Genomic DNA, 17,696 nt, shown 5'->3' with positions numbered 1-17,696 from the left:
GAAAAGTCAGATAGTTGTTTATTTTCTTGACATCTGGTGGGAGGGCCTTCCACAGGGCAGGTGCCACCACCGAGAAGGCCCTCTGCCTGGTTCCCTGGAACCTCACTTCTCGAAGTGAGGGAACCGGCAGAAGGCCCTCAGAGCTGGACCTCAGGGTCTGGGCTGAACGATGGGGGAGGAGACACTCCTTTTATTCTTCAGTTTCAATAAATGAAGTTTTCCTTTTCCAAAACTTGGTCTGTGTGCATGTTCTTGGGTCACACCTCACTTAAGGTACACTTAGAGCAGCGCCTGTTGCAGGGCCGTCTTTAGCAGATGCGGTGCCGGGGTGCAAATATCTGATCAGCGCCCCCAAATTACCACGCATAGGGGTGTGTGTGCATGAAGCTGTGCACTGCCAGCCATGGGTGTGGGTGTGCGCAACTCTCCCTCATGCCGCTGCGGGAGAGCGATCCCTGCAGAGGCTTGGGAAGGAAGCTGCACGCCCGTCAGCCATATGGTTGATGGGGCGCAGCTGGCGAGCATGCAGGAGGGAAAGGGGAGGCCACCGGCAAAGCTGCGCAGCTCCCTCACTTGCTGGGGTGCCCCCGAGAGGCCAGCGCCCTGGCGCAACGCACCACTAAACCCTATGGGAAAGACGGCTCTGGCCTGTTGCCTTTTCAGCAAAAGATCTAGTTCCTCCTTGGGAGGTGGGTGAGTTGGCAGATACACAAAGGGGTCCCCACAGATACTTGAAGCACACCTAAGGTGTAATGTCACAGTGTGAAACATATCCTGCGAATCCACAGGCGTTCAGCTGCAAGGCAAAGGAGCCTCTCACATGTTCCTATGTCCAGCACTGAGAAATTGTAAAGATTTCTTGATCAGGCAAAATGGAAATAAGGCACTCACCAGAACAGGAGGTGGTGGAGAAACGGATCCATTTAGCAAAGGAGATTCTGTCAATTCATATTTCACTTTGGGGATTTTGGTGGGAGTAAACCTGCACATCCAAACATGAGTGGTTTTTTTTAAAAAAGATTGATTTTAGATTATACTAATTTCACATGATCAGAATGAAATAGGGAGAGACAGAGGAGGTATTTCACCTGCTTTGCACATAAAATATGGAGATAAGGTTTTGGAAAGCTAATTGCTTAAGGGATTCAAAGCTGTTCCTGAGCATGTCTCTCATCTATATTGTTATGAATCTGTGGATACAAGATACCCTAAATTCCAGATTAAGCTAGTGCTAAAATTTAATTAAGGCTGGAGTGTTAAAAACTGGTTGTTAGATCTGTTTGTTAAGATATGTATTAGACACATACCGGTACTATATAAATAAGATGCTATGAAAAAAGTAAGATTTTCAGAGGTGAATATTCTTTTGAACTATATACCTATTTTATGGAAAGTGATAACGGGACAGCAAAATTGGATTTTACATGCCCTAATGGTGGCTAAGAGATGGATATTGATGAACTGGAAGACCAGAGATATGATTCCCCTTAACGAATGGCTTGACAACATAGTAGCAACATGTGAACAGACTGCTTATAAACGCAGACTTTCTTTGGATAAATATAAAGATATTTGGAATGACTTTATACAGAATATAGGTTATTGATAAAGAAATTTGTACCAGGATAATAAGATTATATACATGTGTATGCTAATGTATAGAGATGTAATTGAGTATTTTTCTTTTCTTTTCTTTTCATTTTCATTCACTTTTCTCTCTTTTTTTCACCACTAAAAAAGAATAAGAAAGAAGAGACACTTCCAAATCCTAGGAAATTAACATGTGTTAAGAACTAAGCCAGGTTTGGGATTGCCATGTGTCCTCTTTTTCCAGGACATGTCCTCTTTTTCAGAGATAAAATTTGAATTGAAGTTTCTGTCGGTGTTGTCCTTCAATCCTGAATCTCTCCCTCTTCTTTCCCCACCCACAGCAAGCCTCTTTGAAAAAAGTCAGAGACCCATCCCTTCCTTTGAAGTCTTCAAGCAATTTATTTCATCAACACCCCATTATGTAAAAAGGAAGTCAGCTAGATATTTATAGGCACAGGGGGGGGGCGTTGTATGTGAGCAACCAGATATCTCGCATCATTTGGAAACTGTGCAGATAACCTAACCATGTTCGTATGGGACCCTTGAGAAACAAGACAACATTTTTTTCGCCCATGGTAACAATTCTATTGTTGCATGTGCAAAAAGCAAAATCAGAGTGCTGGATTCTAGCATGCCAATTTCAAGCTCATTTTCTTGGATCTATGTGCCACAGGTTTTAATAGTTCTAGTTACAGGTAGGTAGCCGTGTTGGTCTGAGTCGAAGCAAAATAAAAAAATTCCTTCAGTAGCACCTTAAAGACCAACTAAGTTTATATTTTGGTATGAGCTTTCGTGTGCATGCACACTTCTTCAGATACACTAGAAACAGAAGTGTCAGACCCTATATATATACAGAGGGTGGTGGGGGTGGGTGGGAATGGGAGATGGGCTGATGGGAGTGGTAAACCTGTAGATGGGTGTTAATGGCTGCTGATGGCTGCAATTAGTCCTGGGCTGAGGTGCTAAAGAAAGCTTGATCATGCATAATGAGATAAGAATCCGATATCTCTATTCATCCCAGGTGCTTCCATGGTTTTAAGCTTGGTAATGATTTCCAATTCAGCAACTTCCCTTTCCAGTCTGTTCCTGAAATTTCTCTGTAATAGTTAAACAACAGATCAACAGAGCCAGACTGATACCTAGGGAGAACCTGCTGCAAGACAGACCCAAAAAAGAAAATAACAGAACACCACTAGTCATCACATACAGCTCCCAAGTTAAAACAGTACAACGCATCATCAGAGATCTACAGCCTCTCCTGGACAATGACAGCTCCCTTTCTCAAGCTCTGGGAGGAAGGCCTTTCATTGCCTACAGACAGCCACCACAACTCCTCACCCACAATAATACAACCACCAGACTTAACATGGACACTGGTACCAGAGCCTGCAATAAACCCAGATGCCAACTTTGCTGCCACATACACCCGGACAACATCATTACTGGCCCCAACAACATCCAACATACCATCTCAGGACTATTTAATTGCTCATCTTCTAACATTGTGTATGCCATCAAATGCCAACGGTGCCCTTCAGCTCTCTATATTGGACAAACAGGCCAAACCCTACGCCAAAGGATAAATGGACATAAATCTGACATCAGGAACCATAAGACTGAAAAACCAGTAGGAGAACACTTCAATCTCCCAGGACATTCTATACAAGATCTCAAAGCAGCTGTTTTATTACAGAGAAATTTCAGGAACAGACTGGAAAGGGAAGTTGCTGAATTGGAAATCATTACCAAGCTTAAAACCATGGAAGCACCTGGGATGAATAGAGATATCGGATTCTTATCTCATTATGCATGATCAAGCTTTCTTTAGCACCTCAGCCCAGGACTAATTGCAGCCATCAGCAGCCATTAACACCCATCTACAGGTTTACCACTCCCATCAGCCCATCTCCCATTCCCACCCACCCCCACCACCCTCTGTATATATATAGGGTCTGACACTTCTGTTTCTAGTGTATCTGAAGAAGTGTGCATGCACACGAAAGCTCATACCAAAATATAAACTTAGTTGGTCTTTAAGGTGCTACTGAAGGAAGGTTTTAATAGAATCTATGAAGAATAATACTGCATTAAGGCAGTGGTGGGTTTGCTTTTCTGTATCATCAAGTTTCCATAGTCCATATTTCTTTTTAACATTACTGTATGGTGATTTGCTTCTTTTTTTTACCATGTTTTTCTCATGGTTGGTGAAATATACTCGGACTTGAGTGCTGATTTCATGCTCTTATTTCAGCTCATGGTAAACAGTGAGTGAGTGTGTTTTCCCTCCGAAACCTCTGGCTATATATACATTATTTACACAATGGGTCCCACGTGATTGGCTGATTCAACTCCCCTCATGGAGCCTGACTGGGCTGCTCCTGCAGACCAATCAGGTTGCTGCCTTCTAGGATCCTACCTGCCTATTGTTCTAGGATCCAAGCTCAGTACATAACAGTTGGTTTTTCTTTCCTTCCGCTTTTTGTTTGCTTGTTTTGGATTTATGCAGTGCGCTGCCCCATAGTGCTTTTTTAAAACTGAAAAATGGCATATATGGTGACTAAACAAATGACTACAGAAATATATTTGGGAAAATGGCAGGGAAAACAATCCTATACATGCCTGTGCAGAAGTAAACCCAGCTGATGCTACTGAGCTACAACTCCGATCATCCCTGACCAGTGGCCTTGGGGGGGGGGGTAGTTGGGAGTCCTAACAAGACAACTCAATACATGTCTGCTCCAAGGGCAGTCCCACTGAGTTCAATGGGGCTCAATCACAGGGAAGCAGATGTAGGTTGCAGCCTAAAAGCTGCGGGAACAATCCCAAACTCATTGTGTTGAGATATACGGGAGAGAAGAATGGCAGATTAAGTTGATGGATTATGATGAAAGGGCAGAAATGACCGGAAGGATCAGAAATCAGGAAGACCAAAATGTTAATAAGGAAAGGGGAAATTTTTATTATTTATCTTAAAAATCATTGTAAACCGTTAAAACCATTAGTAGGATTGAAATAATTGGTGAATTTTGGACACAATGGAGAGGTACAAGATGTGGATTATCAAAAAAGATGCAGGAGGAAATGACTAACAATTGGACCCACAAAGGGGAGAAGGGAAATCCAGGAGAAAACTTGGAATCTTGTTTTATGTTGTATGTTGGATATGTGATTATAAAACTTTAATTTGAAAAACCAGAGAGAGAGAGAGAGAGAGAGAGAGATGGGAGAGAGAGAGAGAGAGAGATGGGAGAGGTTTTCCTTACTATTTACTTACATTCAAGCTACCATTATTACAAGAATAATTGGTGTTTCTGGCCCCTTTCCCTCTGAGAATGTATAACAAGAAAGGAGAATGACAGACACAATACCTGCTGCTTACTCCCTGGATTCCCAGTTCTGAAAGAATCTCCTTCATAACTGAAAAGAGACAGAAACATCCATTGGCTCAGCACTAGGTTTCCGTTTTTAAAAAAATCAACAGCTCACCATTTGACCATTAAGAAAAAAACAATGAAGTCTGTTTTCTCCAAGGCAACGTAATTACAATTATGCATATACAAGGGTTGCTTGGTAGCTTCTGCAAGTGATAAATGAGCCTAGCAAAAATGCTATGGCTTTCTTCCTCCAAAAGATTGAGGGTATGTTCACATCAGCAGCGTAACACTTTATATCTTTCAATATTTATTTTTACAATATTATAGCCACCTTGGGTGCCTTGGAAGAAAGGCAGTATGGAAATGCAATAGATAAGTCTAAAAGTATAGTCATCGGAAATGTCACATTTAGCTCCCCATCCCACACGGCTGCCAATGATGCGGAGTGTGGGAGGAGAAATGCAGAATGTTGTGATGTTCTGCTAAACGTAACAGAGATGGAGCCGGCCCAGGTATTAGGCAGAGTGAGGCAAGTTCACTCTGCCTCAGGCAGTGCTCCAGCCAGTTCCTTGCCTGCCCTACTGGCAGCATTCGTGGTGATTTGGGGTGAGGTCTTGTTGAAACCAAGTGAGATTTTGCGGAGCCCAAAACCGATGCGGATGTTGGTGGGGTGGGGTGAGCAGCCTACATGGTGGTGGCCATGCGGCCCATTTTACCCAAAGCGGCAGAATGGGAGGTGCAAAGGTAAAAGGTGAAGGACCCCTGGACAGTTAAGTCCAATCAAAGGCAACTATGGGGTTGTGGCGCTCATCTCGCTTTCAGGCCAAGGGTGCCAGCGTTTGTCCACAGACAGCTTTCCGGGTCATGTGGCCAGCATGACTGAACAACTTCTAGCACAATGGGACACCGTGGCGGAAACCAGAGTGCACGGAAACAGCGTTTACCTTCCCGCTGCAGTGGTACCTATTTATCTACTTGCACTGGCATGCTTTCGAACTGCTAGGCTAGCAGGAGCTGGGACAGAGTAATGGGAGCTCACCCCGTTGCGGGGATTTGAACTGCTGGCCTTCTGATCAGCAAGCCCAAGAGGCTCACTGGTTTAGACCACAGCGCCACCCGTGTCTTTGAACAGACAACTACATATGCCCCTATGGCTTTGGAGGCAACAGCACATTTAGTATAGAGTCTACTTTAGTAGCTCTAATGCTGATATGCAGTAATCCAGGCACTAATTTCTTATTCTGTTCTATGGGGTGGAATGGTGACATTTATTCTTCAGGAACATATGAGTGTTAAATGGCTTTCAATAAAGCCACATATTATCATTGCTTCTGCACAATGGTGAGGGTCATGTCAATGTATAGTATTTCCATTATATCCGCAAGGCTAACATTATGGTGTTCAACGGTTTTTATTTGTCATAATTTACAGGGAGAGATCTAGGAGGATTTGTTTCTTGTTTTTAAATAATGTTGCAATGCTCACAGCAAAATAAAATTGGTAGCTTATACGGACCTCAGTCTCAAGCCTTTGATGTATAAAATGTAGTTGACTACTTGGAAGAACTTCTGAAATGGATTTCAAATATCAATAATTTCTACAGCAGTTTTAATGTTCAAAGTGCTTTCCAATCATTATAAGTCATCAATAATCTTATCAATCCCCTTTTTGTGATAATTCTGTGATCATTTCTCAGTCAAGGAGAAGTGGCAAGTTGTCCAATGAACTGTAATTTGTTCTCCTTCTCCTCCTGTGTTTAAAAACCTTTATATTGTTGGATTATCAATTGATTTAAAGCATTTATATCCTTAATGAGCTCAATGCGGCTAACAAATAAATTAAAACAATATCCAAGCTCATTCTTCTCATAGAGAAACATGATTGTAGGCTCTCACAAATTAGAACCTAAAATAACATTAAAATGGGCAAAGAAATGAAAGTCTATTGATTTCAGTGGATCTACTCTGAGTACACTGGAACCTTGGTTTATGAACACCTCACCTCGGTTTATGAATTTTTGGTTTACGAATGCCGCGGACCCATCTGGAACGGATTAATTCACTTTCCATTACTTTCAATGGGAAAGTTCGCTTCAGTTTATGAACGCTTCAGTTTATGAACAGACTTCCGGAACCAATTACACCCATGCTTCAGGTTAAGTATGCTTCAGGTTGAGTACTCCGCGGACCCGTCTGGAACGGATTAATCCACTTTCCATTACTTTCAATGGGAAAGTTCGCTTCAGTTTATGAACGCTTCAGTTTATGAACAGACTTCCGGAACCAATTACACCCATGCTTCAGGTTAAGTATGCTTCAGGTTGAGTACTCCGCGGACCCGTCTGGAACGGATTAATCCACTTTCCATTACTTTCAATGGAAAAGTTCGCTTCAGTTTATGAACGCTTCAGTTTAAGTACTCCACGGACCGCCTGGAACAGATTAATCCACTTTCCATTACTTTCAATGGGAAAGTTCGCTTCAGTTTATGAACGCTTCAGTTTATGAACAGATTTCCGGAACCAATTACACCCATGCTTCAGGTTAAGTATGCTTCAGGTTGAGTACTCCGCGGACCCGTCTGGAACGGATTAATCCACTTTCCATTACTTTCAATGGGAAAGTTCGCTTCAGTTTATGAACACTTCAGTTTAAGTACTCCACGGACCGCCTGGAACAGATTAATCCACTTTCCATTACTGTCAATGGGAAAGTTCGCTTCAGTTTATGAACAGACTTCCGTAACCAATTGTGTTCATAAACCGAGGTACCACTGTGTAACTTATTTGGCTATTGCCCAATAATGTTACAATGAAAAGAGACAGTTTGACAAGAACAGTAATTGATTTAAACGGCTTTAACATTGTATTTCATATTGCTCTAACCTGCCCTAGTGGGTAATAAACCTAATAATAACAATGAACAATGAAGCACTCAAGCCACAGCTAGAAAACACAAACAACCATTAAATAAAGTTTAATCACAGCAATTAAACTTTTTGAAAACCACTTCAAGAAGGGAACAAACACTTATAGCCCCATTTCAACCATTCTGCATAAGGCCATAAGAGAGAAGTGTGGTGTAATGGTTAGAACATTGGACTAGGACCTGGGAGGCCAGGGTTCGAATCCCCACTCAGCCATGAAGCTCACCGGGTGACATTGTGCCAATCACCAACTCTTAGCCTAATCTGCCTCACAGGGCTGTTGTGAGGACGAAATGGGGAAGAGGAGAACCACGTACAACGCCTTGAGATTGGAGGTGGGGGAATAGAGGTGGTATATAAATGTAACAAAAACAAGTGCTTTTCATAAAGCAGCCTGAGGAACTGCTGTATAAGGTCCCCCCACTCTCCAGACCGGATATGGGGGGGCATGTGGGGGGGGAGAGAAAGGGAAGTTTTGCCGCACAGGGATGTCCTTTCCACTTGAAAATTGACACAAAACCATAAAAACAAGCAATAGCATTGAAATGGCACCAAAAGGAAATAATAATCAGCCCAGCAAAACCATAGTAGAAGAGATTGCCCCAGAAGGCCTCCCTCAAACATTTTCTCAGTTATTGCCATAGTTCAGTCTTTTTCGGTACAAATTTGTAAGAAGGTGGATTCCATATCTAAAAGGCAATCCAGATTGTAATGTAACCCTAATTACACAATAACTTGAGAAGCTGCCTTTTACGGAGTCAGATCACCAGCCCATTTAGCTCCGCACTGTCTGCTCTGGCTAGATCATAGAATCATACAATTGTAGAGCTGGAAGGGACCCCAACGGTCATCTAGTCCAACCCCTTGCAATGCAGAAATGTGGCGAGTTTCCATGGCTTCGCACAGCAGCCTCTCCTAACACAACTTGGAGATGTCGGGGATTGAATCTGGTTCCTCCTGCATGCAAAGCAGATGCTTTCACTGAGCTACAGCCTTCCACTGCAGCTGCAATCAAATCGTATTATTCCTCCAAATATGGTTAACTAAGATTTATAGTGTATAGAAATTTACCTTTGGTGAAATCAGTTTTATGAGGCTTAACTCATTCTGTTATACTGATTCATGAGACAAACTAATAGAGCATATTCAGCAATGAAATCAGACGAGCGAGGAAGTCATGCACTTTGAGTTTGAATGTGTTTTTTTATATATATATAAAAGCTGGACAGCAACACTTTACGTGAATATCCAGCACACAAAACTAACGTTAGAGAAGTGTGTTAAATAATTAGTTGGTTCTGTGAAGAATAAGTGATTTTGGAAACCTAGAACTTTCTAGTTGCCTCTTCACAATGGTGAGAGTGGTGCAGAACCGAGTGGTGGGAACGGGTTCAAATTTTATGGCGTGTCATCAAAAACTTAACGAAACTTACTAGGCTGTCTGTCAGAAGGATTGATCAGTTTCATTCCCATGAGATCATTTAATTCTTTTTCATTTCTGCCGCCAAGGATATAGAGCTGTGAATACAGAGAAATAAGAATGAGCAGTAACACATTAGCTTAATATGCATTCAAACAATGGTAACACAAATCACATTTATGGAAGCTTTTGGTCTAGAGCACACACACACAATTTCTCAATTTCACGGCTTCCGGTCCGCCGCGCTGGTGGAGTAGGATGCAGGGACTTCGCGCTCCGAAGTCCCTGGCTTTGTGGAGGGGGGGGAAGTCCGCAGAGCGAGCGGACTCCCCGAAAAAACACCGGGTAGAGAGTCCCGGTGACATAGCGCCTAGCTGCCTGCTCCAGACGCGATTCTTCCGCTGCCCGAGAGCTCCATAGAGCGATCGAGAGCCAGCGAAGTGGAGTCGCGGGAGCCATTTTTGGGTTTCATCTTACCTCCTTGAAGTGAAGCTCCGAGTCCTCAGCCTGCAAGCGGCGGATTCTTCCAAGAAAATAAAAGACTTTTACAAAGTAAGTCAAATCTTTATTCGGACTTTTAAAATTTCAAATTTGAAGATAGGAAGAGATTCTAAAGCAACGGAAGCCGATCTCTTCCAAATGGTCAATTGGGAGGCGCATTAAATATTCTCAAGCCAAAAGGGGAAAAGTTTTTTCTGGATTGTGGACCCGAGAGAAAGAAAGACTTTTCCAAACCTTCCCAGCCCCCGGTGTCGATACCCCTTGAGGTTCAGCAGCAACAAGGGGGAAGACGTTTTGACAGCTGTCAAAAGCTGTCAAATTGCTAAAGGTTTAAGAAAATCGATTTTACTGTTGTGGATTGTAAAAACTGATTGAAGAGGATTCAGAAGTAACTTAAGTGGAATTTAAATTTGAAATGTAATGAAGTTAAAGACAAAGGATAAGATCAGCCAAGATGGACTCGACAACGTGGTAGAGAGGAATTTTCCAGCACCCTTTGGCCCTTATCTCTGGTCTGCCTGTGGTTAAGTGAACTATGAAAACAAAGTTTTCTCGAGCCTTCCAGGAGGCTGTGCTGAACTATCTACAAACATGGGAAGATATTTACAAGGAACGGCAATGTTTGAATCCAACAGAAATGGAGAATGAGGTGCAAGATCAAGATTTAGAGGACAATTTTGATTCTGAGATTGTGTGTGAGGAGCAACAATTTGAGGATAATTTGGAGATTGATTTGGACCAAAAAAAATATGTGTTGGATGATGAAAAACAAAGATCTGAACAAGGAGACGAGGCCGACAAGGAGAAGCAAAGTGAAGAGAAGATTGACGGAAATGAAAATCCTGGAGAGACTGAAATGTGGAGTGGTGTTAGTGAAGGGAGGGATAGGCAGGAAGAGGGGGGAGCAAAGGCCTGGAAGTGGAAGTGGGAAAGAACTGGTGTGGGGTGAAAACTTTAGTTTAAGGTTTCTTTTTTGTTTGATGAATAACGGTGTCTGAATCTTGGCCTGCTAAAGGATATGCTGATCCAATTGGGGGAAGGGACATTGGGAGGGGGGAGGGAGAGAGTTTTAAAAGTTTAGGGTTAAGAGTTTTCTGGAGGGAGCAGAAGAATGGCTGAGGAAATATGTTAGAGTTTGTTTTTGAATATTTTTGGTGATTAGAGAGGTGTCTGGGTAGAGAACTGCCTGTCTCCCTCTCTTTACTCTTGGCATCCAGTGGCAGGGGGTGTCTTGAGGGGAGAGGGAGGGGTGGAAGGAAACCCAGTCACAAAAATGGAACCTTTTGACTGCTGAACCCCTCGGGTTACCCTAGTGGCAGGAGGGGACTCGGAGGGGGGCAGCATGAAGAAGGAGGAGGATTAAGTTAATATAATAAGAATAAGATTTTGAAATAGAATAGAAAACCCGCCATAATTAATTAAAGAAGTTAGGAAATCCAGGAGGAAGAGAATCGTGGAAGCCGCAAACAAACTGTTAAGAAAATAAGATTTGGAATTTATATGTCCTTCTTTTTCTTTTTTCCTTTTTTCATGTTTTTTTCTTTTTTTTCTATTTGTGGTTTTGTTGTTGAGTTACATTAAAGAATTAGCTGGGGGATAAGCCAAACCTCAGAGATCCTCCGCCTCTGTCCTCTCAGTGGCAGGGGGGGGAGGGGGGAGGAGGGAGGGGGGAGGCCAAACCCAGTTTAAAATGGACCCCTTTGTTTCCCAATGCCCATGGGTATCACTGGTGGCAGGAGTGGTCTTGTGGGTGGAGGGAAAATGAAGGGACAGAGTTTATTGTATATGTTTTGTATGTTTTGTCTTTATAAAAAAAATCAAAAATTATTATAAAAAAAAAACCAATTTCTCAATTTCACAATTGTCTCTTTGGAAATTGTCATCGTGGATGGTTTATCCCACAGGGTCAAGATGCCAGGGACCTCAACTGGCCTCAGATAATAAACTGTAAGCAAACTCCCGCTCTGAAATCTGCACTTTGAAATTAGAGCGGAGAATGTTCAAATTTTGCTGTCATTTTTGCACAGAGTGCATTATTGCATGGGAACCAGATTCCTAAAACCAGTGACCTTGTGCAGATTGTGTCCTGTTCTTCAATCTGAATCACTGGTGCTGGATTTTTTTCCTCCCCCCAACACTTTTTGACTTTTTATTAAATGCAGTTGTACAAGGGCAACTATTTATTCATTTCCCTCACTGCACAGCCTGCCATTTGGCTGGGTGATTTTGACAGAGAGCTGAGCTGCTCTTTCCACAATTATCTTCCGATTCTTGGATGAAACATTGTGAGCAATCTCTGCACAACAGGACTTGTTGCTCATCATCGGCTCCTCCAGCTCTTTGACGTTGTGGACAATGAACTTTCTGAATGCTGAAGGCAGCATGTGCTTTGTCTTCTTACTGCTACCGTACCCAATGTTGGGCATCAATATTTGCCACTTGAACCTTCTGAGAATTCTGTTGTCAATACAGCTTCCACCAGTTACGCTTACTTTTGACATAGCGGTCAGATGGATGGCGGATGAACTTCGTCCTCTTCTTGACGATCTTAGGCTTGATGAGGGGTCTGCGGGCCGGCATAGTATCTGCTGGAGAATGGCGGCACCCGTGCAGGGAGGGAGCACGGAGAGAAAGAGCCATCACTGGAGCTGTTGTGAAGAGGAAATCCAGTAGTTGCTCCCAGGGTCCAATGCTGTTGTTAGGGTGCTCTTTCCCTCTCCTCCAATCCACTGTATATCTTCCTCTCTCAGTCACTGGTGCCTTTTTAATGGATCTGGCTTTGACTGCAGTGCTCAGGCCAGGATCCAGGCATCCCTCACACTCCCAATAGTCAGTTCTTGATATTAGGAATTCCCTCTGTCGTCCCAGTAACCAACAGACCTTGCCCATGTAACCAACAGACCTTGCCCAAAGCAGATAGATGACAGGAAATGGTGAACAGTGAAAGCACCTAGTAAATACTCCCAAATGATCAGAACACATATAAAAATATAGCTAGGTAAAGGGGCTCCTGACCATCAGGTCCACTCGTGTCCGACTCTGGGGTTGCGGCGCTCATCTTGCTCTATAGGCCGAGGGAGCTGGCGTTTGTCCGCAGACAGCTTCCGGGTCATGTGGCCAGCATGACAAAGCTGCTTCTGGCGAACCAGAGCAGCGCACGGAAACACCATTTACCTTCCTGCCGGAGCGGTCCCTATTTATCTACTTGCACTTTGATGTGCTTTCGAACTGCTAGGTGGGCAGGAGCTGGGACCGAGCAACGGGAGCTTATCCCGTTGCAGGGATTCGAACCGCCGACCTTCTGATCAGCAAGCCCTAGACTAGACTCTGTGGTTTAACCCACAGTGCCACCTGGGTCCCATTGATACTCCCAAATGATCAGAACACATATAAAAATATAGCTAACATTCAATAATTGCTATCTATGAATGACATTATTAAATACATAGTATCATTTTGTTTTAAAAAAATGGGGGTGGAAGTCAGATCAGGACTGCAATACAGGGGAAGGTTAGGGCAAATTAGTTACTCTGTCCCATTACTTTCATTTCTATTCTCTCTTCCATGTTGCACCTATTTGTACCCTCCTAACCTGCTACCTAATGGCCAGGGGTCCCTTTACCTTTAACCTGCTACCCAGGGCACATGCAGTGCCGGGTTTACATGTAAGCGAAACAAGCTATAGCTTAGGGCACCACTCTTTTGCCCCCCCCCCAATAAAATTAAAGGAAAAAAACCTGGATGTACATTTCCAAAATATAAGATAAAAAACAAATTTAAAAACCCTACATACAGCAACAGTGTTTTGTGTTGTGTAGGATCCTATCATGTAAGTCATGGGCCCCGCCTGCTAGCCTGCTCCCTAAAATATCACTGGTTTGCTCATTTCTATATACAGGGTGCCTACATTCTGCATGTGCAAATGGCTTTAGATACCTATTAGGTCCATAAATTACCATATATTCAACAACAAAATCAGCGACAATCTGTTGTGGACAAAGGACAGCTGGACATATAAAGGGCCCCATTACCTTCAGTTGCTTAGGGCCTCATCAAACCTAAATCCTGCCCTGGGCACATGTCACCTTCCCTTATTCCCCCCCCCATGGTCTTGATCTTGATCGCTCCCATCCCCCACAGCTGATTCTCTGAAAAGAGAAAAGATGACAGGAATATTGAATTCAATGGAGCTTACTCCCATGTAGGTGGGATTTGGGTTGCAGCCTTAATCACTACACTAATATGATGCACCCAGTCTCACTTTCTGAGAGTGATCTAGTAGTCCCCATTACCTGTCTCCATTTCAAAGCTCAGCATATTATTAGGTGCTCTCTTGTATTCTGCATTCTTTCGAAACATGGAAAAGCTCTATGAATCCGTCCACTGAGAGAGGCTGAAATGCAGTAAAATTCGAAGAATAGCAGGCTCCTGGCTTCAAAATGATTTTCACTTACATGGCTATGAAGAATAAACGCCACATGGTTCCGTCTGCAAGCAGGGGGGATTCCTACGTAGAGTGGCATCTTCCATTTCATCCGTGCTGAACGACACAAAAGAAAATAATAATAATGAAAGCAAACGCGCTGACAATAATCTAAACAATGATTCTTTCCCGTGGATTATGCCAAAGGTGCTCTCAGTACTATAAATATAGTACTATAAATATAGTACTGAGAAACCTCTGAATGCCTGAGCTTTGTATAATTGTTGTAAGACATGCTAGAGGAAGAAAAGGAGTAAGAAAAGCTACAAGGGATCTGTAACAAAAATGAGTTAATCCTCCATTTGTACTTGGGTAGTGGAAAAAGAAAAAGAAAGATCCTTGGAGAGAGATTATTGCCTCTTTTTTTTACAGAGTGCAGTAACTGAATTCAAAATTACTAAAGCCAGCCACAACTTCAATCTAAATAGGCTAGATTCAGGAATAGAAAGGGGGAGGAGGAGCCAACTATACTACAATAAACCTGACACCTATATAAACTACAGTATCTTGCATTTGTCAGTTCTCTCAAAATGCTTTACGAATACTGTAAACAGCAAATACAAAACATTGATTAGAATATGACTTAGAAACAGCATAAAATACAACATAAATGCAGCATCAATGTCAATAAAATTTAAAAATTCAGGGATCATTGGGGGGGGGGGGAACCCCAGTAGGTAAACATCAAGTGATCACCAGGGCTAACTGGCCAAGTTGGTCCTATTAGGGCCAGCAGGAGACCAGGGAAGAGTTTAAATGTGGGGTCCCAGAAGGGTTTCTTCATAAAAAGGGAAAAGGGAGCGGTTGCGATGTGCCCCACCCCCGGCACTATGTCCCATTGCCACCACTGGCTCTGTTGTGAAAGGTTTTATTCCCTGTGTCTGCGACAGAGTGGGGGGAGGAGGGAGATCAGTGGGCTGTTGGGCGAGCGATTTCATGCAATCCTCCCCCCAAAAGCTCGACAACTCTTGCCAACTCTTCCTAAAAGAAGCTCAACAGCTATGGGCAATGACAACGGGTAGATCGCCGTCAGTTTTATTATACTGGGAGTACACTGCAGTCTCTAGAGCAGGCATCCCCCAAACTCGGCCCTCCAGATGTTTTGGGACTACAATTCCCATCATCCCTGACCACTGGTCCTGCTAGCTAGGGATGATGGAAGTTGGAGTCCCAAAACATCTGGAAGGCCGAGTTTGGGGATGCCTGCTCTAGAGAGTTGGATGTGCCTGATATACAAGGAAGGTTTGGGAGTACATTCTAGTGTTGACACAAGGAGTTCCTAAGTGAAGAAGTCTTTTTTCCTTTTAAACTTGAGAGGTTCTTGTGGTTTAGACTCCTCGGAGCCTTTTTGCTGCAGTATGCGGTTTCGATGGCAAAAAAATATTTTCATTCCGATGTGTGAAACGGATGTTCAGAGTTCAAACGTGGAGGAAATAATTATCCTCAAAAAGATATGTTTGAGAATTTGCACTCTTTGTTCTCCAGTCATTTTTAAAGTGGCAGGTTAATGACACAACCTGTAAAGCACACGCATCATAGTTCTTAGATCAGCCCCTGAAGAAGAGAATTGTTTCCGAAACGCATCTGGTACCAATAAATAAATTTGGCACTTTCTGAGAGAAATAACTGTTTTCTCTCTTGTTCTTGTGTCGATCTTTGTTTTCCCAATTTATTCTGGTGCCAAAGGCAGTAACTCCCACAAGCGCTCTCTGGCAGTAAAAATAACAATGCAAGAATAGTGGATTAAATAACTTCTAAACATAGCTGTCACAGGTGGCTGCTTAATTCTGCATAATACTAAGGCTGGCTCTGATTATGTGAACCAGGTCTCCCTCCCTCCCTCCCTCCCTCCCTCCCTCCCTCCCTCCCTCTCTCTCTCTCTCTCTCTCTCTCTCACACACACACACACAGAGAGAGAGAGAGAGAGAGAGAGAATTTTCAGCAGTAACATGTAAGCACTAGCTAAGCACTTTCTGCCAGAAAAGCTTCTGTCACAATAAATATCTTAGTCTTTAAGGTGCTACAAGACTCGTGAATTGTTCCCCCCTCTTCCCTGTGACATGATAAATAAATAAGAACAATAATCAGAAACTACCCAGAAGTTATAAACGCACAGCAAATTTAGCTGGAGGAACTACTTTTTCAGAAGTGGGAACAAAGAAGCGCAGAATCAAAGAAAAAACATTATATGGGATAACCAACAGACAAATGGATCAGCCGAAATGGAAAGAACGCGGTGTGTTTTGAGTGTGGAGATAAAGGCAGTATTCAAACAGAATAGCAAAAATGCACCTCAAAATCAGTAACTTTCAAACAGACATCGATGGACGTTATCTAATCCACCATTCCTCCACTTCTCCCCCATCTCACCTAAACTTAATTTCATAATATCATTCCTTGGTATTTGACTCCCATCTTCAGACATGGAAGTTCCTCCAAACAAATAAATGTCCTGAAAGGAAGAACAAAAGAAACTGTAGCAAAAGTAATAAATAACTCAGCGTTATCTTTGCTTTGTCCTTCTACACGGCAACGTCCACACAAAAATATAGCTACTGTATTGGAGTTGGGGTTTTTTACACGTCTCATTAAAGCCCTGCTTTGGATGAACAGTCAGAAAGTCCAATTTTTTAATAACAGTAAACGGATCCTGCCAAATGTCTTGCAGAGGCATTAATACCTTTGCTGAACATTATTGGTAACATTATTTGTCCACTTTTAAAAAACATTTTTATTTATACTTTACAAGTTTATACATTTCATTAGTTTTACATTTCTTCCTTCCCCCTCTTTCTGTGGTTCCTTAAAATATTTTTTAAAAATATCTTCTGCATATCTAACTTCATTTATTTTGCTCATTTAATTATCTACTTTAAATATATACTCTTATGAAACTGCAGGTTATTACAATAATCTTGCCAATGCTTTTATCTGTTTGCAACTTATCTGTAAATATTCAATAAACCATTTCCATTCTTTTATAAAAAGTTTGTTATCTTGATTTCTTATTCTTCCGGCAAATTTCACCATTACTGCATATTCCATAAGTTTTTGTATCTATTCCTTCTTTACTGGGACTTCTGCTTCTTTCCACTTTTGGAAAAGTAGCATTCTCGCTGCTGCTGTAGCATACATAAATAAATTTCTATACAATTTAGGTAGTTCTTTCCCTATAATTCCCCAAAACATTATTTGCCCACTTTAGCTGATCCGAGTTACCATTAGAAAAGGCAGATTGCTATGAACAAGTTGCATCCTACAAAGTAGGCTTGGGGAATCCCTTGATCGCTTCTCATTGTTGACGTCTGGAAGTCTGCTATAATCCTTTGTCTCGCCCTACACACCTCAAGGAAACCTCTGGGGACACATGCAGACCATTACTGCTGGTTGCCTTGGAAATGGC

The 17,696-nt window shown here is 42.5% G+C and overlaps 1 protein-coding gene and 1 pseudogene across 4 annotated transcripts in view; both read right to left on the bottom strand.

Moving 5' to 3' along the window:
• The window catches only part of LOC118077020 (kelch domain-containing protein 3-like), a 65,363-nt gene that overhangs the window by 18,556 nt on the left and 29,111 nt on the right, over positions 1 to 17,696 (bottom strand). For all 4 annotated transcript variants that reach the window (XM_035100301.3, XM_088652640.1, XM_060280115.2 and 1 more), the window contains 5 exons: positions 16,664 to 16,745; positions 14,265 to 14,350; positions 9,323 to 9,407; positions 4,959 to 5,007; positions 892 to 982 (listed from right to left, as the gene is read on the bottom strand). In XM_035100301.3, coding sequence (XP_034956192.1) covers positions 892 to 982; positions 4,959 to 5,007; positions 9,323 to 9,407; positions 14,265 to 14,350; positions 16,664 to 16,745 — 393 coding nt within the window. The remainder of the gene's footprint in view (positions 1 to 891; positions 983 to 4,958; positions 5,008 to 9,322; positions 9,408 to 14,264; positions 14,351 to 16,663; positions 16,746 to 17,696) is intronic.
• On the bottom strand, positions 11,883 to 12,681 carry LOC118077021 (large ribosomal subunit protein eL32 pseudogene; annotated as a pseudogene).

The sequence above is a fragment of the Zootoca vivipara genome, chromosome 10 (genome assembly GCF_965207765.1).
Source record: "Zootoca vivipara chromosome 10, rZooViv2.hap1.1, whole genome shotgun sequence".
NCBI classification, from domain to species: Eukaryota; Metazoa; Chordata; class Lepidosauria; order Squamata; family Lacertidae; genus Zootoca; species Zootoca vivipara.
The sequence above is the reverse complement of the archived record's forward strand: the minus strand, read 5'-3'. Positions and strand labels throughout refer to the sequence as shown.